Here is a 27923-nt window from a genome sequence, read left to right on the forward strand (position 1 = left end):
AGAATCTCCCACCACTACCAGAAAAAAAACCAAGACATCTCAGACATATTTTATTAGTTCATTTAATTTCCACATGTGTGTCATCCTTTGGACCATAGACCCACATACTAAGAACATTCAAGAAGATATGCCTATGTAAATATTGGTACAATGTGTGCCACATTCTCAAGATGGCAGAAACCTTTGTAAGGAAAATTAAATTAAAGTTGAGTGAGAAATGATCACATCTCCCACTTTGGCCAAGACTAAGATCAGACACCAGACCCCCCCCCCCCCCCCCCCGGCCACCACCATCAGCCACATTGGTTAAATCCCTGAGCAGAAGGAAGGGAGAGAACACGTGGCCAGGTGCACTGTGACCTCCAGGGAAAAGGAAGGCCTGCCAGGTGTGAGGCCTCATCTGGAGGACCATTCAGCCTGGGAGACAGAAGGGCAGTGACACCGGAGGCCAGAGGAGGGCGGCAGTGGGGAGGCTCTGTGGGAGCACAAGGGAGGCCATGGGTGAAGACAAAACCAGGTTTCCTATTTTCCCGACAGCAGCTAAATGATAGTGGAGACTGGATTTTATCTTCAGGCCAAAGTGATTTCTGGGAGTCCCTGACAGGCTGCCCCACACTTTCCGTTCCCACATAGCCTTTGGCAGGAGGTGACAGGGAAGTCCTATGTGGTGCTGGGGTCCTGAGCCTGTAAGGATGGGGCTGGAGTGGGGTTCTGTGTGACAGGCGGCCCTCATTCCTCTGTACCCGAGCAGGACACTCATCTGACTGTAGCTCTTGAGAGGGGGACAGCTTAGGGGTGTTTCCTATGGATCGAGTGGCCAGAGTTCAGCTGGCCCCTGAGGGACAGAGCAGCTGCGAGCCCTAGCGCTAGCTCTCCAGCTGGGCCACAGCCTGCTTCAGGTCCTCCACAATGAGGTCCACTTCAGCCCTGGTGGTACCGCGGCCCACACTGAGGCGGAGTGCATTGCGGGCCACATCCACGGGGATCCCGCAGCTCAGCAGCACTGGGGATGGCCTGCAGGAGAGGGACAGTTATCGGCTGCTGCTGAGGGCTTGCCCTCCTTTGTGCTCTGACCTCTCAGCCAGATCCTCAAGCTTAGGGTGTGCTGTGTCCACCCAGTGCCCAGCTACATGGCCTGCTGACACTCACCTCCTGTTCCCAGACATTCTTCCAAGCCTACTCTAAGCTAAGGTGGGAAACTAATTCTCCCATTCTCTCTGGTACCCAGATGGGGAACCACACTGCCACCTCCCATGCATCCACCAGCTGTGTTCAGCTCTGCACCGAGCCCTGGCTCCTGGACTTTCCTGTATTGAGATCATGGTGATGTTCCCCGAACAATGCCTTCTAGGGCTTCACTGGGGCAGTCCCTGTGCCCTTCCCATCTATCCCTCCCACTTGCCAGTCTCCAGCTGGCCTCAGTCTCTCTGCTCTTGCTGGAGCCTGGGCCACCAGGTGCTGGACTCCAGGCACTGTCTGTCTGCCCTCCATTGATCCTTTCTCTCTTCTGTGAAGCCTGGCCCTTGTCCTCCTCTGCTGGCTGGCACAGGCACCCTCTGTATTCCCTTCACATGCCCACGTACCATCCCACCAGTTCTGGATCCAGTATTGATTGCTGGCTGCCAAGCCCATTCACCCAGTTCCACTCCCATCCACAGGCACCCGTATGGTCTCCCAGCCAGGAGCAGAACCCATCTCCCCTGCCACAGTCTGCAGCTCAGGGACTAGGCCCTGAGAGTTGGGTGTGGCCGAGAATACTCACCGGTCTTCATGATCTGAGTGGCATGAAGCTCCCACACTGGCCAGCAGTGTCTGGCACTGTGCAAGCACCATGTATCCTATGAAGACAGCATATGTTCTTAGATCAGGACTTGGGTCATCTCCCCCCCACCCCCACCCAGCCTTCTGTATCTGGTTCCCTGCCACCACCTGCTGAATCTCAGTGCAAGCAGAATTCTAGGAAAATGACTTCCTTTTTCCTCCAGCTACAGAAACGCCAACCCTCTTCTGCCTCCTAAGACTGACTAGAAAATGGTATTCTAGCCACCCACCTCACGGGCACTCTGACAGACTGTCTTACTCATGGGGTAGTGCCAGGTAGCACTGAGGTCAACCCCCTACTGCTGTGTTCACCCAGGACACACTGCCTCCTTCTCACAAGTCCAGGATTAACCCTAAAACTCCAGGACTGCCACACTTAAATCAACACAGGTCATCACTGGGCACAGCTGCCCCCTGGCAAAGGCGGAGATGGCTTCCTCCATTAGGGGTCTGTGAGGAGGGCAAGCAAATTTGCTTCAGCTGCCATCATGTTCCATCAGGACAGCAGGCTCCTCTGTGACCCAGGGAGATAAGGTATGACACCCTCTTCCAAGAAGTCAAAAGCCGGGACAGCTCAGTGATTAAGAACAGCGACTGCTCTTCTAGAGGACACCCGGTTCAATTCCCAGCTCCCACATGGTGTCTCACAACCATGTATAATGGGATCTAATGCCCTCTTCTGGCTGGCAGTCAGCATGTAACAGCACTTAAATACATTTAAACAAACAAATAGACAAACAAATAAATCTTTGCTGGGCATTGGTGGTGACCCATGCCTTTAATCCTAGCACTCAAGAGGCAAAGGCCAGCCTGGTCTATACAGAGTGAGTTCCGGAGCCAGTGCCATAGAGAAACCCTGTCTCCAAAAACAAAAAACAAACAAACAAACATAAAAAGGAAAAGGAAAAGAAAATAGAGAGAGAGAGAAGGAAAAAAAGAAAAAGAAAGAAAGAAGGAAAGAAAGAAGGAAAGAAAGAAAGAAAGAAAGAAAGAAAGAAAGGGAAAAGTCAAAAGCTTCCTGCAGAAGCCCCTGAATGAACCACAGGTTTGGGGCCCTGGCCTGAGGCTCTCAGGGAACTGAAGTGTTACCCCCTGCGGGGGGGGGAGGCACCTGACTGCTCTGGAGAAGACGTCTCCCGAACTGCCTGCACTTTGTCATCAGTCAGCTGTCATGGCGGCCCCTGCATTCTTCTCTTGTAATCCTGAGCAGAGCAGCTTGTCTAACCTGGGCTGACTTTCTTTCTTTTCTAAGACAGGTTGGCCTGCGTAGTCCGCTGTCAATCCTAGCCAAGCTCACCAGTCGCCTGGGAAAATGCCTGCTAACGACATCAACTGCACTGTTCTGGGAACACTTGGCGGCAGGGGCAGGTCCAGGTTCAGACCCCAACACACACAGGGACCAGGATTAGATTGGTAGTCACCTTGAAGCTTGGACCCTTGGATGGAGAAGTTGCAGGTGTTGGGAAGCCTCTCCACCCCAGGAAATCGGCTGTTCAGGTGGATTCTCTTACCAAATTCAGCCTAAAAACCAAACCACACACACACACCATGAAATGGTCAGTGATTCCTTTGAAGTCACCCTTTCCCAACAACTGTTTGCTATCTAGACTTCTTTGGAAACAGAACCTCAGCCTGTGTTTATTTTGTTGTAATAGCTATGGGGACAGATAGGCTATGGACCCCAAAGCTAGAACAAGTAAACACACTAAACATATCCACCCTTTACACACAACCGTGTGTCTACAAGAAAGATACATTCCTGGTTGGTCCAGGTCTCTCTTTGGGGTGTCTGATGCCAGCTAACTTCCAGCACCCAGTTCTGCTCCTTCTTTCTCCAGGACCTACTGTTTCTCCAGGTTCCCCCAGAGTTTCCTTCAGAGGGAGATAGTGGCTGGTCCCGGCTATGCCGCCAGCACTCTCCCACGCGGGCAGGTCCTGCTCACCTGCAGTCTCTCCTCCAGGTAATCCCGGATGTCTCTCATGTGGGCCTCATAAGCCTCGCAGTTTTCACTCACAAGCTCAGCAGCCTGGGGACACACAGACGTGTGAGAATCAAGACACCAGACAGCTGCAGAGAACTTTCATAACCACTCCTGTGCCTCTGCAGCTGCCCCTGGTGCTCGAGCAGCAGGATCACCAGGTGCTCCCTACCGGCTCCAGGTGTCACAGGCAACACAGCAAATAATCCCCAAGAGAATCTCAGGCCCTAAGGACTGTCATTCCACAGAGGGACAAAACTAGGACACCACACAGGCCCCCGAAGGAGGTAGTCACCAAAGAATAGGTAGGTTGTTTCTACCTGCAGGGAAGACAGTGTGTCTCTTGGCTAGCTGCCTGCCTTGGTGAAGGTGATGCCTTCAGGCCCCAGCCAGGCAGGAGAATGGAAGTGCCTGAGCTCCGGGGTTGGGGGTTGGGGATGAGGGGTGGCGCATGCCTTTAATCCCAGCACTCGGGAGGCAGAGGCGGGTGGATCTCTGTGAGTTGGAGGCCAGCCTGGTCTACAGAGCTAGTTCCAGGACAGGCTCCAAAGCTACAGAGAAACCCTGTCTCGAAAAAAAAAAAAAAAAAAAAAAGAAAGAAAGTAAGTGCCTGGTAAGGACTGAGGTGACATGCTGTACCGTGTTAGGATCATGCTAACTGCTACACAAGAGGCCCACAGAAATCATGGCAGATGCCCAACAAAGGACAAGAACTACCTCATCTAGTGCTGTGGGCCTTGAAAATAGACAAGAGACACCTTGGCACTAGAGGAGGAGACGGTCACAGCTGCTGTTTCAGGTGCATGGGTGAGGACCAGGTGCCCCAGGAGGTCTCCCAGCCTTGAGAGCAAGGACCTGGAAAGTGGGAGGCACGACAGAGAAAGCAGAGGGACCTGGACAGTTTGGGATGCTAAGAATGGTGTTTATTTTTCATTATCAACTATACTGGCATTAGAATTACTATGGCAACAGACTGCGGGAATGCCGGTGAGGGTATTTCCAGAGAGGTTTAACTTTGGAGGGAAGACCAACCCAGAATGTGGGCAACACCACCCCATGGGTCCTGGACTACATCAAAAGAAAGTGAGCAGATCACCAGTGTCTCTGTCTCTCTCTGTCTCTCCCTCCTGTGGGTGCAATGTGACCACCCTTACACAGCCCAGTTTCTGAAGAGTGAGCGGAGCTCAGGCTCCAGAGGAGACAAGTCAACAGTCCCATACCTGACCCGGGCACCGCACACCCCGCAGTTCAACAGGGGACCAGCCCAACTGCCTGCAGCGAGGCCAGGGTGCTACCTCTCCTTCTAGAAGAGACTCAGACTTTTTCCTTTAAAAGGTATTCTCTTAGTGTGTGTGTGTGTGTGTGTGTGTGTGTGTGTGCATTTGCATATGACACAGCGCACGTGGAGGTCAGAGGACAAAGGGGCTTCAGGGAACAAACTTAGGTCATCAGGCTCGGGGCCTTTACCTCAGAGCTGGCTCACTGGCCCAGTTTTTTCTTGCTCAAAGGTCCACCAAGAACAAAGGTCCCTGGAACTCCCAATCCTCCTGCCCCCACCTCCCAAGGGCTCAGACGCCTGGCTCTAGTTCTCCAGCTTCACGCAGGAAACTCTGGGATTTCATTAATCAGTGCACTCCTGGGGTCACGACACCTGGCCAAGGCCGCCAGCCTTACCTTCCCGAGGCCAGCAATCATAGGCGTGTTCTCGGTCCTGCAGAAGACAATGCATGGTGTGATGTCAGTGAATGTCCTCGGAGGGCTACATGCCATTGTTCTAAAGTGCCTTACATTGTCCTCCTAAAAGAGGGCCTTCAGGTAGGTGCTCAGGAGCAGCCCTGGACCACAGCGTGCGTGTGCACGCACACACAGCCTAGACAGCCATGGTCCTTTGCAAGAACCACATGCTGGCTCTCCACAGTGACAATTCCACCTGGACCCTTTCCAACCCAGAGAGTATTTGCCCAGAGAGTAAGGAAAAAACAATGTTAACATTTTAACTTTTTTTTTTTTTTTTTTTTGAGACATGGTTTCTCTGTAGCTTTGGAGCCTGTCCCGGAACTAGTTCTTATAAGCCAGATCACAGAGATCTGCCTGCCTCTACCTCTTGAGTGCTGGGATTAAAGGTGTGTGCCACCACTGCCTGGCTATTAATAATTTTTTTAAAGTTTTGATTGAATAAAATTTTCTTTTTTTTTTCTTTCTTTCTTTTTTTTTTTTTTTTGGTTTTTCGAGACAGGGTTTCTCTGTGGCTTTGGAGCCTGTCCTGGAACTAGCTCTGTAGACCAGGCTGGTCTCGAACTCACAGAGATCCGCCTGCCTCTGCCTCCCAAGTGCTGGGATTAAAGGCTTGCGCCACCATTGCTGAATAAAATTTTCTTAAACTTTTCTAAGTGTGTTTTAAAGCTGCCATCTGCTGGTTGTTTATCACCAGAGGACATTGTTGCATCCTGACCAGTATTCCGTGTCATTTTTTATCCTAGCCACTCTGGCAGGCAAGGGACACAAGAGGGTTCTAATTTGTATTTTCCTAAACCTCCAATCTGAATACTTTGTTGCACACCTAGAAGCTGGGCTGACTAACTTCTTGGGGAGGTTACCCATTATGTCTTTGGCCCATTTTCTGATTGTCTTTTGAGTTTGGGGAGTTCTTTATTCTTGAGTTGTTTAAATTGTCAACTTGACTGCAACCTAGAATTATCTGGGCAGATGATCTTACTGAGGAATTGAGCAGCGCAGCTTGGCCTGTGGGCATGTCTGTGGGAGGTATTGTTTTCATTATGTAATTGATGTGGGAAAACTCAGTCCACAGTGGGCGGCACCATTCCCTGGATTTGGGTCCTGGATTGTCTAAATGTGGAGGTGGTGGCACATGCCTGTAATCCCAGCACTCAGGAGGCAGAGGCAGGTGGATCTCTGTGAGTTCGAGGCCAGCCTGGTCTACAGAGCAAGTTCCAGGACAGTCAGAACTGTTACACAGAGAAACCCTGTCTCAGAGAGACAGAGAGAGAGAGAGAGAGAGAGAGAGAGAGAGAGAGAGAGAGAGAGAGAGAGGGAGAAAGCTCTCTGAGCACTGCGCACGCATGCATTTCTGTTCCCGACTGTATGCTGTGATGAGCTCTATTCTAGGCAAGTGTTCTACCATTGAGCTATAACTTCCAGACTCTCCTGTTTTTATAAACTCTGCTTTTGTGAGGTACTGCATGCTTTTTAAATTTTAATTTGGGAATATACCTAGTCATCTCTTTGTAAAGTTTTTTTCCCAGAGGCTGTGGCTATTAACTCTATGTATTATATTACTATATTGTATTGTGCTGGCTAGTCCTATGTTAACTCGACATACACACACACTAGAGTTATCTGAGAGGAGGGAGCCTCCATTGAGAAGATGCTCCACAAGATCCAGCTGTAAAGCATTTTCTTAATTTGTGATTGATGGGGGAGGGCTCAGCCCATTGTGGGTGGTACCAGGCTGGTGGTAGTGGGTTCTACAAGCAGTCTGAGCAAACCATGGGGAGCAAACCAGTAAGCAGCACCTCTCCATGGCCTCTGCATCAGCTCCTGCCTCCAGGTTCCTGCCCTGCTTGAGTTCCTGTCCTGACTTCCTTCAGTGATGGACTATGATGTGGAAGTGTTAGCCAAATGAACCCTTTCCTCCCAACTCGCTTTTGGTCATGGTATTTTGCCTCATCAGTAGTAACCCTGACTAAGATACATATATATCTATGTGTTAATAAACTTTTCAGCCTATTGATTTTATCCTTTTACCAGCTAAGCGAGACATCGAGTCCAGGCATGGTGAATATACCCTGTAGAGCCTGGGAGGTTGGGGCAGGAGGGTCAGAAGTTCAAGGCTAGCTTGAGCCACATTAGACCTGTCTAAATATGACAAACAAATATAGGAATGTCCCTTTTTCTATAGCTCTGCCTTTATGCAGTCATTTTAAATGTTCTCTTTATATATACTGGTAACCATATCAGACAGTGTTCTAATCTTTCATAAACTATCAACGATCTTTTTAAGCTTCAGAAAAGCCCAAGAGAAGGGCTGCCTACTGTATTTGGCCTCAGCTTCTCTGTTTCTCCTCATCTGGCAACACCTGGATCTCCTCTTTAGCCCTGAAGACCTGTTTCCCAGGTGTGGGATTCTAATTTCTCTCAGCTGTGTGCACAACCCTCCTCTGGTCTCCATTGCTTCAAACGTAAAAGCCATGTCAATCAAAGTGTTTTCCTCTTGTGCATCAGATGCTGTCTTTCTGTTTGCTTTCACGACTCCCATTATTCCACTTTGAAATGCCTTGCCATACATTTCTTTGGGTTTATTTGACTTTTTTTTTTTGCCTTTTTGCTTGTTTTGTGCCCCTCTCTTTCTGAATCTGTGCTTATGTCTCTTCCTAAATTTGAGAAACTGGTCTATTATTATTATTTTGGAGTTCATTCTTTTTAACACAGGGTCTCATTCTGTATAGAAATATATATATCTATACATATATATGTATATATATATATATTCTATATAGAAATATAGAAGGCTGTTCTGGAACTCACTATGTAGAACAGGCTGGACTCAGACTCACAAAGATCCACCTTCCTCAGCTTCTTGAATGCTGGGCTTAAAGGCGTGCGCCAGCAGGGCTAACCATCTCCTCGGGTGACCCTTTAAGCCCTGTCCTCTGTCTTCTCCTCTGTGGGGGGTTGACAGACAAGTATGTCACACCATTTTTGATGGCTTCAGAGGTCCCCGACGCTCTGTCTTTTTCCTGGTGTCTCCTGTCTATTATTCTCCCTTCCAGTGCAGGTTCCTTTCCTTTTTCTCACTTTCCCGTTGGCGAGTCTGTCCACATATCCACTCGGGTTGCTGCAGTTTCTGGATGGATCCTCACATGGCGACTTCCATCCGGTTCGCGCATTCCAAGTGTGCCCAAGCTTCACTGATCTCAGTGTTTGCTGTCTCACGTCCTTCTCTTGGGGTTGGCACCCACAGATGTTTTCTTCCCTTTGCTTTCAGCTCTTTCTAGTCCTTGGCATGAAACCTGGCCATTTTCACATGTCATGAGACTTTGCATCTTGGTTAACTTTTCTGCTCTTCCTGGCTCGCTCTGACTCTGCTCTGCAGCGAAAGAACGTGTATCCCAAATGCTGCTGGTAGGATGGAGAAGCCACAGTTCTCCCTTGGGCTGTGTTCTCTTGTTATCTAAAGAGGATGTGTTCTGTTACTGATGGGTGGACACTCCAGGGTCTCTTTAGAGTCTCTACTGACACCACTGTGGGACTGTGGATGCCCCAGACAGCCCATGTGGACAGAAGCCCGAGTGTCCGTTTGGTGATCGCTGGTGTGGGACAGCACACTGTCCTATGTGGATGGCCTAGAGCAGGTATTGCCTAGTGTTTCTTTTTGATTGGCTGGCTGGCTGCAGGCTTTAGAGCAAGGCAGTTCTTGCCTTCCCTTACCACTGTTTCCAGGCTGGTTCTGGGTATGGAACACTTGCCAGGGAGCCGCCGTGGCATTGTTTCTGTCTCCCCGTCTTCTTAGACGTTCTAACAAAGGTGGTATTAGCACGGATTTGGGGTTATGCAATGGAGACCCGGGGTTCTCACAAAGGAAAATGGCCCCTTTTGTACCTACTGAGCCCCTACTTTAGAGAACAACAGAGCGCCGCAGCATGCAGGGAATCCAACACCCTGAAGTAGGTATGAGAGAGGACGACTCCTATCACGTGCTCCGAGTCACCCCGAGAGACTGCAGGACTGAGACCCACTGTAGAAATCAGTCAGCAGCAATTCTGATTCGGGGTGACAGAAATGGCGAAGAAACGGGACAGTAATGTGGCCAGCCGGGCAGAAGCTTGTTAGGCTTTCAACCTTACCCTGGCCTGAAATTCCGCTCTTGTCCACCTCCAAACAGCATGGGGTACAGGGGGGTAAGTTTACCGACCCCTCGTACATACAGAGCACCAATCCTGGGACCGTAGAACTGGAAGGGAAAGCCAGTCATTTACTCAGTGGGAACTGCTTGGTGACCTGTTCCGCTTGTGTCTGAGTGTCAGAGGTTCAGAAGGTTCAGGAGCGCCATCCTGCTGGTTCCTTGTGGCCTGGCTGTCTATCTGCCACCACTGTGGTATATTAGAGTCACAGGAACCCCCAGGTGCAGGGCAGAGCCCCAGCCTGGGGAAGGGGCAGGTGCTGGACTCATGTTCTGGTGTAACGGGATTATGAAGGGAAGGGGCTAGAACAAGAGGCGGCCAAGGGCTTTTTCTATACATGTCTCTATGCCCCCCAGTGATATGAGGCAAAGGGTTAAGGGTCACGGTGTCAGGCCAGCTTGTGTGCGCCTTTAGGGACCAGCTAAGGACTATGCTGCCAAACAACACACAATGTCTTGGTTCTCGCAGCTGCCAGAAAGCCAAGGTCTTTGCTGTGACCTTGTCCCTGTACTGCGCCTTCAAGAGCCACTAAGACCAAACCTTCCTGCTGAGAAGCCATAGTTTAACCAAGTCACAGTTTCCTGGCCCCACCTCTTCCATGCTGGTGGGGACCTCCACGTGGGCAGATGAGCCCCCGGCAACCAGCACTCACTGTGTACCAAACCTACTGCCTTCCAATCCTCCACAGAGCCCGCTATGTCCTCCCTCGGCTCCCTGTGGTTGGGGTGTCCTGCCACCCGTGTCCTGGCTGGCCAGGCGTCATCCTAGCTGTTACTGGTCCTGTCCGACACATGCACTGAAAGTTCTGAGGACAAAGCCCTTCCTGAGCGGTTGTCATGGCATCTCAGCACCCGGTCCTTGACAGGCACCTGGAGCTCACTAGATGACCACCGTGACTTAAGCAGGAAGGGACAGCGCAGCTGAGGGCTCCACTCCGCTGTGTCGAGGAGGAGGGCAGGGGCCCCTGCACACATACCTTGTGCCCCACGATAGTCAAGAAGTCCACACCCAGGTCCTCCACATCCACTCGCCTCTTCCCCAGTGCCTGGGCAGCATCTGTGTGCACGAGGACTCGGGGCAGCCCCGAGGCAGCCCGGCTCTGGTTCAGGGCCTTAATACGTCGGCTGATCTCAGGGACAGGCTGGAGCGGGAAGAGGCAAGCCGCTGAATGAGCGTGTGGTTCTGATTTGATGGGGGCGGAATGAATTACAGGAGCGGCAGAGACGGAGTGAAGCCGCAGAACTCAAGGACACGAAAAGAACAGGCCAAGTGGAGGCACAGGGAAATTCCCACATCAAGCACCTTCTCCCCAAGGCCTCCTTGCAAAGGAAAGGGCTGACTCACCATGATGACGCCAGTCTCGTTGTTAGCCAGCATGATGGTCACGAGGCACGTGGTGGGGCGGACAGCCGCCAGGACATCCTCAACCTCTGCCTGCCCGCTCACCTTCGACACTGGGACAAAAGTGACCTCTGAGATACAAAACACATACCCTAAGGTTAGCCAGGCAAATAACTCCATAATTACATTTCTTAAAAAAAAGAATGTGCTATCCAAGTTCAGAAAATATTAGAGGAGGAATTTCAGGCGCTGCCAATGAGAAACTCAGGTCTCAGGCTGTCCTCCCAACTGCGGGGCTCGGGTGGTGAGTAGCTGCAGGAGACTGGCAGTGCCATGGCAACAGGCAAAATCTTCAGAGGCGCGTTAGCAGACACGCCCAGGCAGAGATAGCAAAGAGTGGACTTTCCAGGGACAAATGACAAAAGTTCCACAGAGAATTGGAATAGACTCCAGCCAAACACTGCCCATAGTCAGTGGAGTCTAATAGCTGGCTGTCCCATCGGCAAACAGACACTCTTTCTTTTTCTTTCTAATTTTTTTTGTCTGGTTTTTCGAGACAGGATTTCTTTATAGCTTTGAAGCCTGTCCTGGAACTAGCTCTTGTAGACCAGGCTGGCCTTGAACTCACAGAGATCCACCAGCCTCTGCCTCCCAAGTGCTGGGAAGGCATATGCTACCACCGCCTGGTCAGACAAACACTCTTTAGAGGAACCTGGACAAGGACAGTCAACCTGAGCAAGCTCTTTATAACTCCTGGTTCTTGGGACAGATTTCTGCATTGCCATGACTATGTGCAAGATATGACACCAAGCTGGGCGTTGGTGGCGCACGCCTTTAATCCCAGCACTCAGGAGGCAGAGGCAGGCAGATCTCTGTGAGTTCGAGGCCAGCCTGGTCTACAAGAGCTAGTTCCAGGACAGGAACCAAAAGCTACGGAGAAACCCTGTCTCGAAAAATCCAAAAAAAAAAAAAAAAAAAAAAGATATGACACCAACCATGTCCCCCCTCAAAAAGGCATGCCTTTATTCTCAGCACTTGAGAGACAGAGGCAGGAGGGCTCTGTGAGTTTAAGGCCAGCCTGGTCGACAGAGCTCATTCCAGGACAGCTAAGGCTATGCAGAGAAACCATATCTCAAAAAACCAAAAAGAAAAAAGAAAGAAAGAAAGAAAAGGCAAGCCCTCTTCAATATGTCCTGTTCTTCCATGAGACACATTCATTAAATTTCCTTCAGCAGAAATTTGTAGGAAAATTCACTCATATTTTGGAAAATTACTTAAAAGAACACTAACACCAGAAAAACTAATTCCTATAAACTAGTGTGGTAAAAAGCTGGATGGACAGCAGACAGCAGGCAGCAGGCCAGTGCTCATGGGCCAGATACAGTCAGACAGCAGACGAAAGCCAGCAAAGGAATCCTTCTGAAGGCGACTCCCAGAGGCTGGAGCTGCCTCCCCGTTCTGTTCCCATCTGGGGACAGCTGATGGGTGCTCCCAAAGGACATTCCCGGCTTGAGGGTTTGGAGAGAATCACCCTATCATGCTGTGGGAATACCCAAGCCAATTTCCATTACACTAGAGGGACACACAGATGGGTCCCGTAAGATGTCTAGGTGGGCCGTATGACCGTCACTAATCACGGTCACCACCCATCTCTGAGCAATTTATCGGATCCAAGGACATAAAGATTGGAAGCAAGGGGTTAATTAGCGCTATCTCAAATCATTCTATTACAGGTTCATTAGTATGTAGACTGTACTGCCGCACATAAAATAAAATTTTCGAAATAGAAAACAAAATGTCAATCTCATACAAAGAAACGAAGTCCTCCTGGCTCACTGTGAACCACAGACTTAATTAATTGTAGGAACCGAAGCTGAAAACCTCCTAACAGGACTAATCTTCATGCTCTGGGGCAGGGTGAAGTCTTCTTGGATGTGACACAGAGATAAAACAGAAATAAAAGCAAACAATTTTACTTCATCAAAACTGTTGATTTGTGTCAAACGTATGCATAATTCCTGTAAGTCAATAAAATGATAGGTACTCCAATAAAAATCAGGGCAAGGGGACAGAGGCACCCATTAGGGCGGAGCACTGGCGGGCTATCAATCTCTGGTAAACACTATACACCAAAAGGAAAACCCCAAAACAAGAACACAAACAGACATTCCTACAGAAGAGATCTACACCAAGAGCCAGACAACATGAGAAGATGCTAGGCACCAGAACCCCACAGAGGCAGAGTCCGTGACAACGATGACAGAAGAGACAGAAGCTCTGACAGGGACGGGAGATCGCCAGTGGTGGTGTCAGATGGCGACGCTGGAAAGCAAAGGTTAAGGCTGATCCCGTCTACCCGAGAATCTGTCAAATTCCGTTTCTGTGTGGCCCAGGAATTCTGCCCCTAGGCATAAGCCCCTGAGCAGGAACTACCCACACACCCACTCCCACAGAGTAGCTCGTGGCAGCGTTCTTCACGTTAGCTGCGAGCAAACGGCCCTTAGCTTCTGAATGGGCCCATCAAACCATTCAGAGCACACCAGATCAGAGTACTTCTCATCCATAGGAGGAGTGAGCCGGGCTCTGTGCGGCCTCTCTGTCCTCCTCACTGAGGACTAGGCCAGTCCCCATGGCCACTCACCCGCCATCTGCTCTTCCATGAGGTGCTCCAGGGGCAGTCGGATAGAGTCGTGTTCCACTGTGCAAGTAATAAAATGGGGCCTGGCCCTCTCCTCAGGGCTGTGTTGGTCAATCTCGTGCCTCTTCAGGGTCTGCTGGTCATGGAAGTATCTCACCACAGATTGGATTACTAAATTATTCGACTGTGGAGACACAACAGAGAGAGAGAGAGCCTTCACCAGAGCCCCAGTGGAGGCGAGAGCAGAGAGAGCCTTCACCAAAGCTCCCAGTGGAGACAGTGAGCCTCTCTGTCTTTTGTGCCTGACTCAAAAGGAAAAGGCCAGAGCACCAACCTCCTGACAGGCCTGTACCTTCGGAGAGTCTCCAAACTCCAAATATGCTAGAACTCACTTCAAGTATGCCTGTTTTCTTAGTAAGCACAAACTTTCATCTTAGACAAACCTGTCAGGAAGGGGAATTCCCCGCCTGGTGGGAGAAAGACAAACTGGAGGACACACTTGCACAAACAGAAACAAGATGAAAGAAAAAAAGTAAAAATCAAAAGTCAAATTAAAATTTACCCCTGCCTTCCGAGCTCATGTCATTGCACAGTACCTGGCCCCAGATCAAGGCCAGGAGACCCCACTGGGCAGCAGGGCAGGGTGGGGTGGCAGTGACCTGCAGGGAATCCAGGGGCCTAACGACACACTCAGCGCCCCTGTGACTTTCTTTTCTCAACCACCACCTGTCCAGTTCTGGGGTACATTAGGCCAGTGATCAACGTTTAGGGGATGTAGCTCTGGAAGAGGCTAGGCTCCCCAGATTTGGGCTAAACTACCAAGAATGCTTTCTGAATCCTTGTACACTGCCTCAGTTTCCTGGGCTGTTAACCTTTGTGTGGAATGGCAGTCTAACAAGGCCTGCAGTTTGATCTCAGTGGGCGAATGTCTCACAGTAACTTTCAACGTCCACTCGAGAGGGCAGCATGCTCGGGGAACATTTGGCACAGTGGCCCTGGTGTGAGCTGGCTGCCGGTGGCTGAAGCCTGGGCACAGTGGTCCCTCCCTGGTGCGGCTGGCTGCCGGTGGCTGAAGCCTGGGCACAGTGGTCCCTCCCTGGTGTGAGCTGGCTGCCTGTGGCTGAAGCCTGGGCACAGTGGCCCCTCCCTGGTGTGAGCTGGCTGGCGGTGGCTGAAGCCTGGGCACAGTGGTCCCTCCCTGGTGTGAGCTGGCTGGCGGTGGCTGAAGCCTGGGCACAGTGGTCCCTCCCTGGTGTGAGCTGGCTGGCGGTGGCTGAAGCCTGGGCACAGTGGTCCCTCCCTGGTGTGAGCTGGCTGCCGGTGGCTGAAGCCTGGGCACAGTGGCCCCTCCCTGGTGTGAGCTGGCTGCCGGTGGCTGAAGCCTGGGCACAGTGGTCCCTCCCTGGTGTGAGCTGGCTGCCGGTGGCTGAAGCCTGGGCACAGTGGTCCCTCCCTGGTGTGAGCTGGCTGCCGGTGGCTGAAGCCTGGGCACAGTGGTCCCTCCCTGGTGTGAGCTGGCTGCCGGTGGCTGACTGGGCACAGTGGCCCCCGGTGTGAACTGGCTGCTAGTTGCAGGAGCGTTCTGCTGTTCACACTTCTGCACTGGTCACTTGAGTCCCCGAATGGCTGTCAAGACAAAGCCGTAGGCTTCTCTTGTGCTGTGTGTGTTCAAATCTCTGACTCATTTGCTGACTGTACTATCTGCCTGTGAGTAAGTTGTGCGAGTCCCCAACTGTCCCAGGCACCTGTCACTCTTCAGCTGTGTGATAAACACCTTTCCCTGCTGCCCCTTCTCTTTGCTCAGGGTGTTCTTGGATGATTCAAAGTTCATTTGTGACTTTTTTTTTTTTTTTTTTTTTTTTTAGTTTTTTGAGACAGGGTTTCACTGTGGTTTTGGAGCCTGTCCTGGAACTAGCTCTTGTAGACCAGGCTGGCCTCGAACTCACAAAGATCCGCCTGCCATTTGTGACTTTTGTTTTTTTGTTTTTTTTGGTTTTTTTTGGTTTTTCGAGACAGGGTTTCTCTGTGGCTTTGGAGCCTGTCCTGGAACTAGCTCTGTAGACCAGGCTGGTCTCGAACTCACAGAGATCCGCCTGCCTCTGCCTCCCAAGTGCTGGGATTAAAGGCGTGCGCCACCATCGCCTGGCCATTTGTGACTTTTGTTGTGACAGAATTCACTGTCTTTCTGTTTAGTTTGGGCTCAGGTTCGTGATCCTCCTGCCTCGGCTCCCCAAGCATCTGCACTGAGAAATCCTGCACTGCCGGACCTGGCAGGGGGCTGAGGCAGCAGCTGGAAGCTCTCCAGTGTCACTTCTCAAGCCTGTCTCTGTAAGCTGAAAGCGGAAGTCATCGCCTGGTCCCTGCGACTGAGCAGTCCGGAAGAGTTCTCTACAGTCACATGTTCTTTAGTTCCACGCACTGCCCCCTCGGTCACATGACAATCTTACACCCTACTATTGTGCCAACGACCACTGTCCAAGCCTGTGCTGAGCAGGCAGGGTGTGTGGCCCTAGTCATGGGGCAAGTGCCACTCTGCACTGGCACACTGTTTCTGACCAGCTGTCTGTCCTTGCCAAATGCGTCTGCCTAGTTTCCAGAGCTCTCACAGACTCGGTCTGGAGACTATCCAGTCTTCCAGCAGTCTTGACTCTCGGTTTCCATAGAAGCTAGTTTGGGACAGTCCACTGATGGGTGTCAGGATTTTGACGGAGGCTACGCGGAGTCTACAGATCGCTTTGAGAAGAGCCCACGTCCCCCAGTCTGCAAGTGTGTGTACTGCCTCTTACTCAGAAGGTCTTAAAGGTAGCAGGTAACATCTCTAACCTCCCTGGGAGGCGTCACCCATTCTTTTCTCCTCCATCTGTTTCCTTAGTAGTGGACATTTTGTTTCGTTTTGTTTTATGGCCTGGCAAAAGCTCATTGCTGGCATCAAAAAACCCAATTCATTTTTAATCTAAAACCTGCTATGGCTGACACAAACTGTGATCCACAGCCAGTCACTGTCCCTGCCCCTTGCAGTGGCTTCTTTCCAAAATTCTTTCCAGTACATTCTATAAGCTTAAGAATGAGTTCCTTTGGGACGGGTGAAACCTCAAACTCTGTCGTACAAACAACCTAGGAAATGGCAGGAGAGTCCTGGAGCAATATGAGAGAGAAAGTCGAGCGTTGCTGATTCTAAAATGACAAGAACAAACCCCTCCCATACTCCACTGCGCCTTAAAGCTCAGCGAGCAGGGATTGCAACTTTACCTCGGTGCCCCCGGAAGTGAAGACAATGTCCTGAGGCTTCCCCCCTATCATCTTGGCCAGGCTCGCCCGAGCTGTGTTTATAATGTCCTTGGCCTTCCTACCTTGAGGAGAGACAAAAGAACAACAAGTTCATTACTATCAATTCCATGTATAGCAGGGCAACCACACACAGGGGAGCTGAGACTGGGGCCATTCTAGAGGGAAACACATCCACCCGGGTGAGTACTATCCTACCCCCTGGCAGGGCCTCAGCAGAGGGGCCACACTGAGACTTAGCAAGTCAGTGGCCACCACTGAGACTTCAGGAGCTCAGTGAGAGCCAAGGACAGCCCGGTTGGGAGTGACGGAGCTGTGAGCTCCTCCGGCACAGCTGTGCTTTCGCTTGCACTGGATGCTAGAAGCGTGACTCTGGCTCGCTGCCCACCTTCCTATTCAAGACGGGACCAGGAGAGGAGGTGCAGGACAATGGAGGTAAGCAAAACCAACTTGAGACTTGGTCACACACCAAGCCAGTCAGGGCCTTCTCTCACACTGCAGGCCAGCCGTGGGAGACACAAGGGAGAGACTGAGGGCATTTGCCTTCAATAAGGTGTCCTAGCTGCTGCCCAGTTCCACACCAGTGGTTCCCAAATTTGATGCTGGGTCCATGGCAGCTTCCCCATGCTGTGCAGCCATTTTGGCCCAAACTCCTCCCCACTTCCCCAGTTCACTTCCGGCTGCTGTTGGCTGTTACCAGTCAGGCCAGGATACATCTGGAGCACTCACACTCTGCCCACGGAGCCTCAGTACACGCTCTTCTAGGTTTTAAAACCTAGTACTGTGAAACATCTTGGTAGTGGTGCACGCCTTTAATCCCAGATGGGGTGTGGGTGTGGTGGTGAGGGCAGGCGGATCTCTGTGAGTTCGAGGCCAGCCTGGTCTACAGAGTGAGTTCCAGGACAGCCAGGTCTACACAGAGAAGCCCTATCTCAGAAACTAACAGACAAAAACCTGTCGTGAATGATCTTCAGTTTTCTTTTCTTTCCCTTTTGGGCATTTCTACTCAAATGTCAACGGAAAGCATCGGGGACGTCACTCGGGCCAGGAAGAGTTTCCCAACTGCTCGCCCAGCTCCCCTGCTCCCCCCACCCCCGTCTTCTTGAATCAGATCAGTTATCCTATCAGAAGTGTGGTTATAGCACAGGTGACGCAGGTCCCGAAATGAGTCAACAGATAAGTTAATGAGTGGCCAGCGTCTGACTTGGGAGTCTGTGTCACCGAGTTGCTTCTGAGCTTTTTTAAGAAGCATTGGTACAAAACCCACTAAAAGTCCAGAGAAGGAACACAGCATTAGTACGACCCGGATCACCTGAGCGACAGAGTCAGCTGGCGTGGGTCATCTGAAGTCCCCTAGATGGCAATTAGATCCTAATCAAGCACCATTAATGTGGCTCCTCTTAGTCCCCCTAATCCAGCACAGGCAGGGCCGGGGGCAGGGCCCTTGCCATCGCCACTGATAAACATTAACCAGGAAGACAAGGCATCGGCCTCTAAGTCTGTAAAATCTTGTGGAATGCTGTCCTCTCTCTACTGGCCTGAAGCAAATTATCATCCAAAACTTCAAATCTAAAACTCTATATTACAAAAGCAAACTAGAAAGAACGGAGTTTATACAACCCTAGCAAATTCAAACTAGAAAGAACGGAGTTTATACAACCTTAGCAAATTCAAACTTTCCTTTTCTGCCTTTACTCTTTTCACATTTATTTTACTTTATTTTGCGTGACTGTGCACGTGTTTGCGTGACTGTGCACGCGTTTGCATGTGTGTGCTGTGCATGCATGCTCTTATGTGTGCGGGTGCACATGTGTGGGAGCCAGAGGTTAAGTGTCTTCCTTGGGGCTGTCTGTTTGACTTAGGGTCTCCTGCTGAACCCGGGGCAGGGTCTGGAGCCCGCAGACTCAGCTAGTCTAGCTAGTGGGCGTGTCCTGTCCGTGCCTCCTGAGTGCTGGGATTACGGGCAGCCTGCCACCCCAGCCTGGTTTTCACCCAGGTTCTGTGGATCCGAACTCAGATCTTCAGACTTGTGCAGCAGGCGCTTCATCCACTGAGCGCTCCTAAGCCCTGCAACTTTCCTTCGTGGAAAAGGTCAAGACACACATGCGGCCTTGACGGCTAAAAGCACGTTAGCAAAATGCACAGGGATAGGATAGACCGCTAGCCATGTGGAAGGGGCTTGAGAGGCACAGGCTTATAAACAGACCTCAGTGAGATATTCATGTGGGAGTGTTTCAGGGGTTAAAGCCTGAACGTTTATAGTTGTCGTGGTGACAGCAAGCTCAAGATACACTCAGCAATGGCTGCTCAAGGTATGTCTCATCTTGGGAAGAACAAGCCGACTCAAGCAACTTGTCCTGTGCCATCAGAATGTGCAGTGTGGAATGCACACATGAATGAACGAGGGTAAAAAACGATCAGCTATGTGGTTCGCAGCCTGAGTATCATACAGGGACAGAAGGCTTAAGAATCAGAGAGGGGCCAGGTGGTGGCAGCAGCGCGCACCTTTAATCCCAGCACTCGGGAGGCAGAGACAGGTGGATCTTGGTGAGTTTGAGGCCAGTCTGATCTCTAGAGAAACCTTGTCTCAGAAAAAAAAAGAAAAGAAAAAAGAAAAATAAAGAAAAATAAACAAATAACCAAATAAATAAAACCAAATTAAGCGAACGAGAACCAGATTAGGTATATTATTGTAACATGGTGCTGATTTACACAGAACACATTATGCAGACTTTAGTGACATTTGTATATTTAAAGATTATAATGTAATTATTTTGCTTCAGTTTTTATTTGTTTGTTTGTTTGGTTTTTCCAGACAGGGTTTCTCTGTAGCTTTGGAGGCTGTCCTAGAACTCACCCTAGGGACCAGGTTGGCCTTGAACTCACAGAGATCCGCCTGCCACCACCTCCTGAGTGCTGGAATTAAAGGTGAGCGCCACCACACCTGGCTTTTGCTTGTGTTTTAAAAGTGTGCTTTAACAAAACTCCTGGGAATTCTGTCAAGCAATGCAGGCAGCGTAGTACCTGCATTTCCTATAATGTCCCTCTACACATCAGAAAATATGGTCTATAATGTCAAAGGAAAAAAAAAAAGAAAGTCTAAGCACACTCTGGCTCCCTTTGTTGCCTCGGATCCCTCTAGAATTACCTGCTACATAGGAGCTGCTGGGGTTGCCCCAGGCTTCTCTCATGGCCTCTGTCACAGCCTGGATGACTGCGGGCTCCAGAGGTGTGGTGGCGTTGTAGTCCATATAAACCTTCCTGGAAGAAAGGGAAGGGAGGCAGGGTGTGGGCAGCAGCCCTCTGGGGGCTCACAGCCGGTGTCCTCTGCATCCAGAGTGAAGGCCCAGGTGGAGCACTTAGTGCCTGGCCCACACTAATGCGAGATCTCACCCCAGCACATTCCCCTGGGGGTTTCCTGCGGACTCCTAGCCTTGAGCTTCTGGAATGGCCTCTAAGCGCCACGCCCTCTGGCTTTCCCGCTCCTTCTTGGCATTCACCAGGCAACCTCTCCCCGGGACAGGCTTGCACTTTCTTTGCCCTGCTCCCCACGCTACCTAAACTTTTTCAAGTCTTTGCTTCAACGTATCTGCTTGCGTGAGGCTCCACTGTTTTGCTTGAAGCCACCACAAGCCCCAGCTTGGCTCTCTCTCTGTGCTCCCCACTTCCCATGCAGCCCCATTCATCATCTGACTCAAGAGTCACGTGTGCTTAGTGTCATCCCCAGGGACTGAGAGAAGAGTAGCTCCGTGAACAGGCAGGCTTTGTCCTTGGAACCCTAACAAGGCTGCCGCACAACAGGGGCTTCATTCCTAGGATGACAACTGAGTGCTGAGCCCCAGAGACCCTAAGAAGGGTTATCTGCTTGTGTTCTTACCAGGATCACAGATGTTCAGAGAGCTCTATGGTGAGCTAGCAGGCCTGAAAACAGTAATTATTTCACAAGATTTAAAAATCTAAACAGTGCTCATGCCAATGCACTCAATTGTGATCCCAAACACAATAACCAACTGCGCCACTAAGCCAAAGGGGACAACAGAACGGGTTCTTTTGATCCTCGGTCTTTGCTTTAAACCCAACCCTGCAGGCCTTGGGGCTTTGGAAAGTGAGGCTGACCTCCCTGGGCCTGGGATCAGTGAACTTTCCAATGCTGCAAGGGCTTTGCCTGTGCCCCAAGCCTGTTCCTTCCTGTAAGTAAAGACCCCACAGCACTGCACACCCACTGATCTGCTGAGTGACTGTGGCTCTCCCATCTGTAGCTTGGCTGAACTATTTTTATAGCTGGCATTTCATCAGTGAGGCTGCTTCCTGGAGAAAGTGAAACTACTTAATGAATGTCTAGTGAAGGCTGAAGCCACGAGTAGGCCTTTATGAGCCAGGTTCTCACTGAGCAATCCAGGCTGGCCTCCAAATCACAACCCTCCTGTCTAAGTCCCCAGTGCTGGGATTATAGGCATGTTCCAACACATCCAGGGAGACTCAGGTTTTGGAAGAGAGACAGATATTTTACATCCTCGGCACCGGCACGGAAGATGAGAACAAAAATAGAGAGGGCAAGCCTGTAATCCCAGAGGGAGGAGGCAGGAGAGTCAGGGCTATGGCACAAGGCCCTTGTCAGGGGTAGGGAAAAAATAAAGAAAAAGAGGAAAAAGAGCTGGAGAGATGACTCAGGGGTTAAGAGCACTGCCTGTTACTACCAGAGGTCCAGAGTTCAATTCCCAGCCCCCACATGGTGGCTTACAAACCATCTATAATGAGATCTGATGCCTTCTTCTGGCCTGCAGGCATACATGAAGATAAAACACTTTATACATAATAAACAAACAATCTTAAAAAGAAAAGAAAAAGAGATGGGGTGAGAGTAAAAGAGGGGGTGGAGTATGACCCGTTCCTGGGTGAGAGAAGACTGAACCAAAGCCTAACAGCACCCTGCTCCTTTGTGCCCCAGGGGAGGAGGTCTCCGCAGCACTGTGGACATCAAGAGCCTGCAGTCTCCAGCACCGGCCAGCTGCCTCCTGGGCTCACACCCCAAGATTCACTTTTCCCCTCGGGGCGGTCATCTGGGCCTTAATAGATTGTCCCCAAAGTCCTCCTCTGCCCCACACCCATGCTACCCTACTCTCTAAGCAGCAGCGATTCCTTTAAAATGCAGATTAATATGATTCGACTTCCCGCTCCAGCCTCCAAGACCCCATCCTGTGGGAAGGATGCCGGAACCCGGGAGGGCAGAGCGAAAACTCTGGCACAACTGTCACCCGCAGGCGCCCTTCTCTCGGCTTCGGCGGTGGCTCCTATGGCCCGACTCGTCTGCTTATCCCTCGGATTCCTACCCATCGGCCTCACCAGTCCCTCACTGTGGTCCCCCAGGTGTCTCCAGGCTCCTAGATCCTGGAGGGAAGAACGCACCTGTCGGGTGGGCTCTCCGCGCGGCCCCGCGCGCTTTTCCTCACCGAGTCCATCCCTTGATCGCCAGCTTGTCCAGTCACCCCAAGCAAGAGCGGCCCCAAGTCTCCGCAGGGGGCGGAGCCTCAAGGCCCATGGTATCAGCATTGGCTGCGCGCCTCACTCCGGCCAATCCGCGAGTCGCACGGGGCCTCCGCCCCTGAGTGGCTGATTGGCTGTGTTGGGCCAGGTGGCCGTGAGGCGGAGCTGGGGACAGTTGTGTGGCCGCCCCGCAGCCAGTACGACTAACCGGCCTCCACAAAGCGCGCGACACTCGGGATGTGGGGTTCGGATAGGCTGCTACTGGCCTCGTACCGCGTCTCGAGAGCCCACCTTTCCTGAGCTGTCAGCCAATGCTAGGAGAACCTGTAGCTTCACCTGTCGCCGCAAAATTGGTGGAACAAAAAGCACAAGAATGCGCGGAGCAAAGAGGGGCTCCGCAGGAGACGAAACTGTGCGCCTAGAGGGTTTGGCGGCCAGTGCATGTGGACCTAAATGCCCGCTAGACATGGATTCCCCAGGTCCGCCTGCCCGGATGATTTGATTGAGCGAAATTAGAAAGCCATTAGCTAACCGGGGGGTGGGGGTGGGGGGGTGGGGGGGGATATGGGGGGGATGGGATGTAGGAGTGGGAGGTATTAAAATTCTGGAAGAAGATTAAGGCAGAGGAACCAGGTTCAGTTCCCAAACCCACAAGACAGTTCAAACGATCTATGTAATTCCAATTCCAGAGGATCTGATCCTCTTTTGACCCTTACAGCCACTGGGTACGCACATGGTGAACTTGCATACATGCAGACAAACACAATTTTTTATACATTTTTATTGATATTTATTGAGCTCTAGATTTTTCTCTGCTCCTCTCCCTGCCTCTCCCCTCCTCCTTCAATCCTCCCTCAATGTCCCCATGCTCCCAATTTACTCAGATCTTGTCTTTTTCTACTTTCTACTTCCCATGTAGATTAGATCTATGTAAGTCTCTCTTAGTGTCCGCATTGTTGTCTAAATTCTCGGGGATTGTGGTTTGTAGGCTGGCTTTCTTAGCTTTATGTTTAAAACCCACCTATGAGTGAGTACATGTGATAATTGTCTTTCTGTGTCTGTGTCTGGGTTACCTCACTCAAAATGATGTTTTCTAGCTCCATCCATTTTCCTGCAAAATTCAAGATGTCGTAGTACTCCATTGTGTAAATGTACCACATTTTTCGTATCCTCTCTTCGGTCGAGGGGCATTTAGGTTGTTTCCAGGTTCTGGCTATGACAAACAAAGCTGCTATGAACATAGTTGAGCACATGTCCTTGTGGCACGATTGAGCATCCTTTGGATATGTACCCAAAAGTGGTATTATTGGGTCTTGAGGAAGGTTGTTTCCTAATTTTCTGAGAAATCGCCACACTGACATCCAAAGGGGCTGTACCAGCTTGCACTCCCACCAGCAATGCAAAAGTGTTCCCTTTTCCCCTACAACCTCTCCAGCATAAGTTGTCATCAGTGTTTTTGATCTTGGCCATTCTTACAGGTGTAAGATGGAATCTCAGAGTTGTTTTGATTTGCATTTCTCTGATGACTAAGGATGTTGAACATTTCCTTAAGTGTCTTTCAGCCATTTTTTTCTTGGTGTTTTGTATATTGGCCAGTCACGTGTTTTGCAACACAGGGAAAGCACCGCTGTCCTTCCTGAACTCTGATTCAAACCATGCACATGGACTCATCACGGGGATGGAAGATTTGGGAAGGTAAGCTTCAAAGAGCACCCACCGTGTTCTGCCCACTCTGGCTGCATGTTTCTAACAATACTGTGGTGTGGGCTAGTCTAGTGAAAGATGCCACACCTCTGCTCTCACTGAAGTCTGGGGGATCCTCAGGTTGGCCAAAGCCGTTGCCTCTCCTTTTTCCTTTTGCCAGTTCTGTTACGTTCATGGAGAATGGTCTCGGAAGTGCTTTGCCAACGAGTGATGTTGAGCACCCTTTCAGGTGCGTACTGCCATCAGCCAGATGTGGTAGCATGCAGCTGCAGCTGTGGTCACATCTGCTGGGGCTGTCAGTGTATCTTCCTGTGCAGCTGTCAGTGGCTGCTGTGGGTATTATGACACACACACACACATGTGAATTAAGTTCACTAGTACCAACGTTAAAAACATTTATTTTTAAATTACACGTGTATGTACATGAGTACAGTTGTCCGTGGATTCCAGAGAAGGGCTTGGCATCCCCTGAAGCTGGAGTTACATGTGCTTGCGAATCACCCACGAGTGCTAGGAATGGAACCTGGGTCTCCCAGAAGAGCACTTCGTGTCCTTAGCTACTGACTAATCTCTTTCCAGTTCCCTAGCATCATTTTACCCATTTTTGATGAACGGAGGGAATCTTACCTGAATTTAGTTTCTTTGCCATTTGGGGGGCACAAGGGGTGGGAGTACTAGACATAATCCCAGGACCTCACACGTGCTAGGTTAAGTGCTACACCCCACCCCCATTTTTAATTAAAATTTAACAATACTTGAGTATTTGCAAGTATTTATAGTATTACAGTATTCAGTCTCTGTCCTCTCTGATGACTCCTGTTCCTCACTGCTGACTTTCAGCATCACTATGCTTGAGCATCAGATGGGCGATTTCTATTTAACCACCATCTATGACTTCTAAAGGCCCCATCCTTCCATTTTAGAACTTTGGTTTTACATAATTTTTGAGTCTCATTACATAGCCCTGACTGGCCTTGGATTTGCAGAGATCCACCTGGCTGTCTTCTAAGTGCTAGGATTAAAGGCATGCCCCACTGCACCCATATTGAAGGTTTTAGTCAACCTTTACAAATAGGGCAGTGATTCTTTGTTCTACAGCATTTGAAGACTCAAGCTGACTTTTCACTTTGTTTCCAGAAACCAGATTTTTGCCACGTGCGCCTTTCAGCCTTTAATACCATGCATCTTTCTTCCGGCCTGTATGGTTTCTGAAACCAGCCGTCATTCAAATTGGGGTACTCTATAGGCAATGCCCATCCGCTCCCAGGCTTCGCAGTATATTGTTACAAGCTTATTGGGGTCAGGGAGTGGAACGTGGTATTCTGGATGTAACTGACTGGCCCCATAATCTCATTAGGAGTGGCACCATTAGGAGGTATGGCTTTATTGGCGTGGGTATGGATGGCCTTGTTGGAGGAAGTGTGCCACTGCTGGGCAGGCCTTTGAGGTTTCTTATGTTGAGGATACTGCCAAGTGTATCATCACCCTCCTGTTGACTCTCAGCTACTCCAGCACCACATCCACCTGCATGGCACAATGCTCCCTGTCATGACAATAATGAAAAGTGTAAGTAAGGCACCACCCCAATTAAATGTTCTCGTAACAGTTGCCATGGTCATGGGGCTCTCTTTACAGCAACAAAAACCTTACTGTGACATCAGTTGGTACCAGGAGTCAGGTATTGCTGTGATAGGCCTGACCATGTGTTTGCTTGGAGGAATTTGGACTTTGGGTTATGAAAGAAGTGGAATGCTTTAAGGCCTTTTACATGGGGCATACTAGGAAAAACATGGAAGCAGATGTGCTAAGAGTTATTTGAACTGTCAGGGGCTCACTCAAGAGGTTTCAGAGAATTTTAGTATATTGCCTAGAGATCGTTCCTGTGATATTTTGGTGAAGAATCTGCCTGAGGCTAAACTGAAAAGTTCACAATTAATTCCATTGGCAGAAGATATCTTCAAACAGCCTAGTATGGACTCTAATGAAGATTTATAATGAAAAGGAGGAAGCCAAGCAGGGAGCACCAGAAAGTGAAATGGAACTAAATCCTGTGTTCAAGAAGATAACTGGATTAAGAAATGGATAGAGAGGTGACTTCAGGGCACTATCCCAGAAGCTAAATTCCCAACTTCTGAAAAGGATCTAAAGAAAAGCTTAGAGCCAGGTGTGGATCTCTAAATTTGAGGCCAGCCTGGTTTACAGAGCAAGTTTCAGGACAGCCAAGCTTAGCTAGTGAAAGACAGAAAGCTGGTGAAGATGTATTTGAATGAGGAGGCCATGTTCCAGCCCTAGCAAGCAGAGAACTTAGCATCTTTGGCCATGTAGTTCTGGCTTTAGAGTTAATAGGAGAAACAGGTTGTGGGATTGGCTTCCACACCTAAAGAAAGCCATTGAAGCCAAGCGTGTATCAGTGGAGTCCTGAATGAAGGCCTACTAGAGAGGCCATTGTGTGAAGTTTTGAAGTTGAAGTCTGGATTGCCTTGGAGAACAAAAGACGTTAGAGAAGACAAGAGTCATGGGTACCTGCTGAAAGCTGCTAAAGGAGTGGAACCATCCAGAAGAAAGAAGTATGTTGCAGTCAACAAAGCAGAACAGAATTTGAGATTTGAAGACCATTTTGACAGCTGACACAGAGATGAAGAATTTGGAGTTTGCCCAACTGGTTTTTGGTCCATTTATTTCCTCATAATGTTCCCTTCCCTATGTTTTGAAATGGTGATATATATATCCAATCAACTAAGTATTGAAGCATGAGATTATTTTAGAGGGTACTAGTTAAGAGATTGTATGAATTTCAGAAGAGACTGAACTTTTAAAACATTTTTGAGATTGTGATAGACTATGAGGATCTTTAAAGTTGGACTAAATGCATTCTGCATCATATTGTTCAAGCTTATGGGTATGGAATGTGGTAGTTTGAATGTAATTAGCGCCCATAACCTTTACAGGGAATAATACTATTAGGTCTGGCTTTGGTGGAGCACAGCATTGTTGGAGAAAGTGTGTCACTGTAGGACTGGGTTTCGAGGTTTCCTGTGATCAGGATACTGCAGTTTGTGGCAGTTGACTTCCTGTTGCCTGTAAGAGGTAGGACTCTCAGCTATTCTCCCAACACCATGTCTGCCTGCATGGCACAATGCTCCCCACCGTCATGAAGTCAAACTGAACCTCTGAAACTGTAAGCAAGCCACCCCAATTAAATGTTTTAAGAATTCCCGTGGTCATGGTGTCTCTTCACCACAATGGAAACCTTAACTCTGACAGATGGCTTCTGAGGCTCTTGGACACGTTATATTCGGAAACTGGGATCTGAAGTCTGGTGCTGTGCTAGTGCTGGAGACCTGGTCTGTCTCTCCTGGAAGAGCAACTTTGGTTTACATGAGGGAAAGCAAGAGCTATGCCTGGCTGGGAAGTCATCTGGAAGACTCCTCTCCACCCCTCTCCAGCAGTGCCCGAGTTAGAGACTGCCGTTTAAGACAGTAGTAAATTCCTTTTCCAGGATAGCATTGTAGCCAGCCTGGTGCCTAGTATGTCAGCAGGCTTGGTGGCTTATGGTGGCATGGTATGGATGTTCCAGCGCTACATTTAGAAGCTTTATTCTGGGTGTTTTTTCAACTCTGACGTCTGAGCACTTGCTTGCAGGTCCACCTGGAGCACTTAACAAATGATTCCCTCCTCCCATACTGAGTCCCGAGGGGTCACCAGGCTTGGCATGTGCCTTCAACTGCCCAGCCATCTTGACCAACATAG

The 27923-nt window shown here is 49.9% G+C and overlaps 2 protein-coding genes across 2 annotated transcripts in view; both read right to left on the reverse strand.

Annotated features, from left to right (window-relative positions):
* Nucleotides 1-286: 286 nt before the first annotated feature.
* Nucleotides 287-22510, reverse strand: Scly (selenocysteine lyase). The gene is made up of 12 exons (XM_041650987.1): nucleotides 22392-22510; nucleotides 20134-20246; nucleotides 16950-17050; nucleotides 13704-13884; nucleotides 11066-11193; nucleotides 10698-10862; nucleotides 9665-9771; nucleotides 5475-5511; nucleotides 3765-3848; nucleotides 3243-3342; nucleotides 1763-1838; nucleotides 287-1014 (listed from the first exon to the last, which is right to left on the reverse strand). The coding sequence occupies exons 1-12, from the start codon at nucleotides 22442-22444 to the stop codon at nucleotides 867-869; spliced, it is 1293 nt and encodes a 430-aa protein (XP_041506921.1). The 5' UTR covers nucleotides 22445-22510; the 3' UTR covers nucleotides 287-866.
* Nucleotides 22511-24559: 2049 nt separating this feature from the next.
* Ube2f (ubiquitin conjugating enzyme E2 F (putative)) overlaps nucleotides 24560-27923 on the reverse strand; it is a 56198-nt gene continuing 52834 nt past the window's right edge. Inside the window, exon 11 of the transcript XR_005974143.1 lies at nucleotides 24560-25716. The gene's annotated coding sequence lies outside the window, so the exon portion shown is untranslated. The remainder of the gene's footprint in view (nucleotides 25717-27923) is intronic.

This window comes from Microtus oregoni, unplaced genomic scaffold (assembly GCF_018167655.1).
Source record: "Microtus oregoni isolate MIOR12 unplaced genomic scaffold, Mior012 000004F_ref0000308, whole genome shotgun sequence".
Classification (NCBI taxonomy): domain Eukaryota; kingdom Metazoa; phylum Chordata; class Mammalia; order Rodentia; family Cricetidae; genus Microtus; species Microtus oregoni.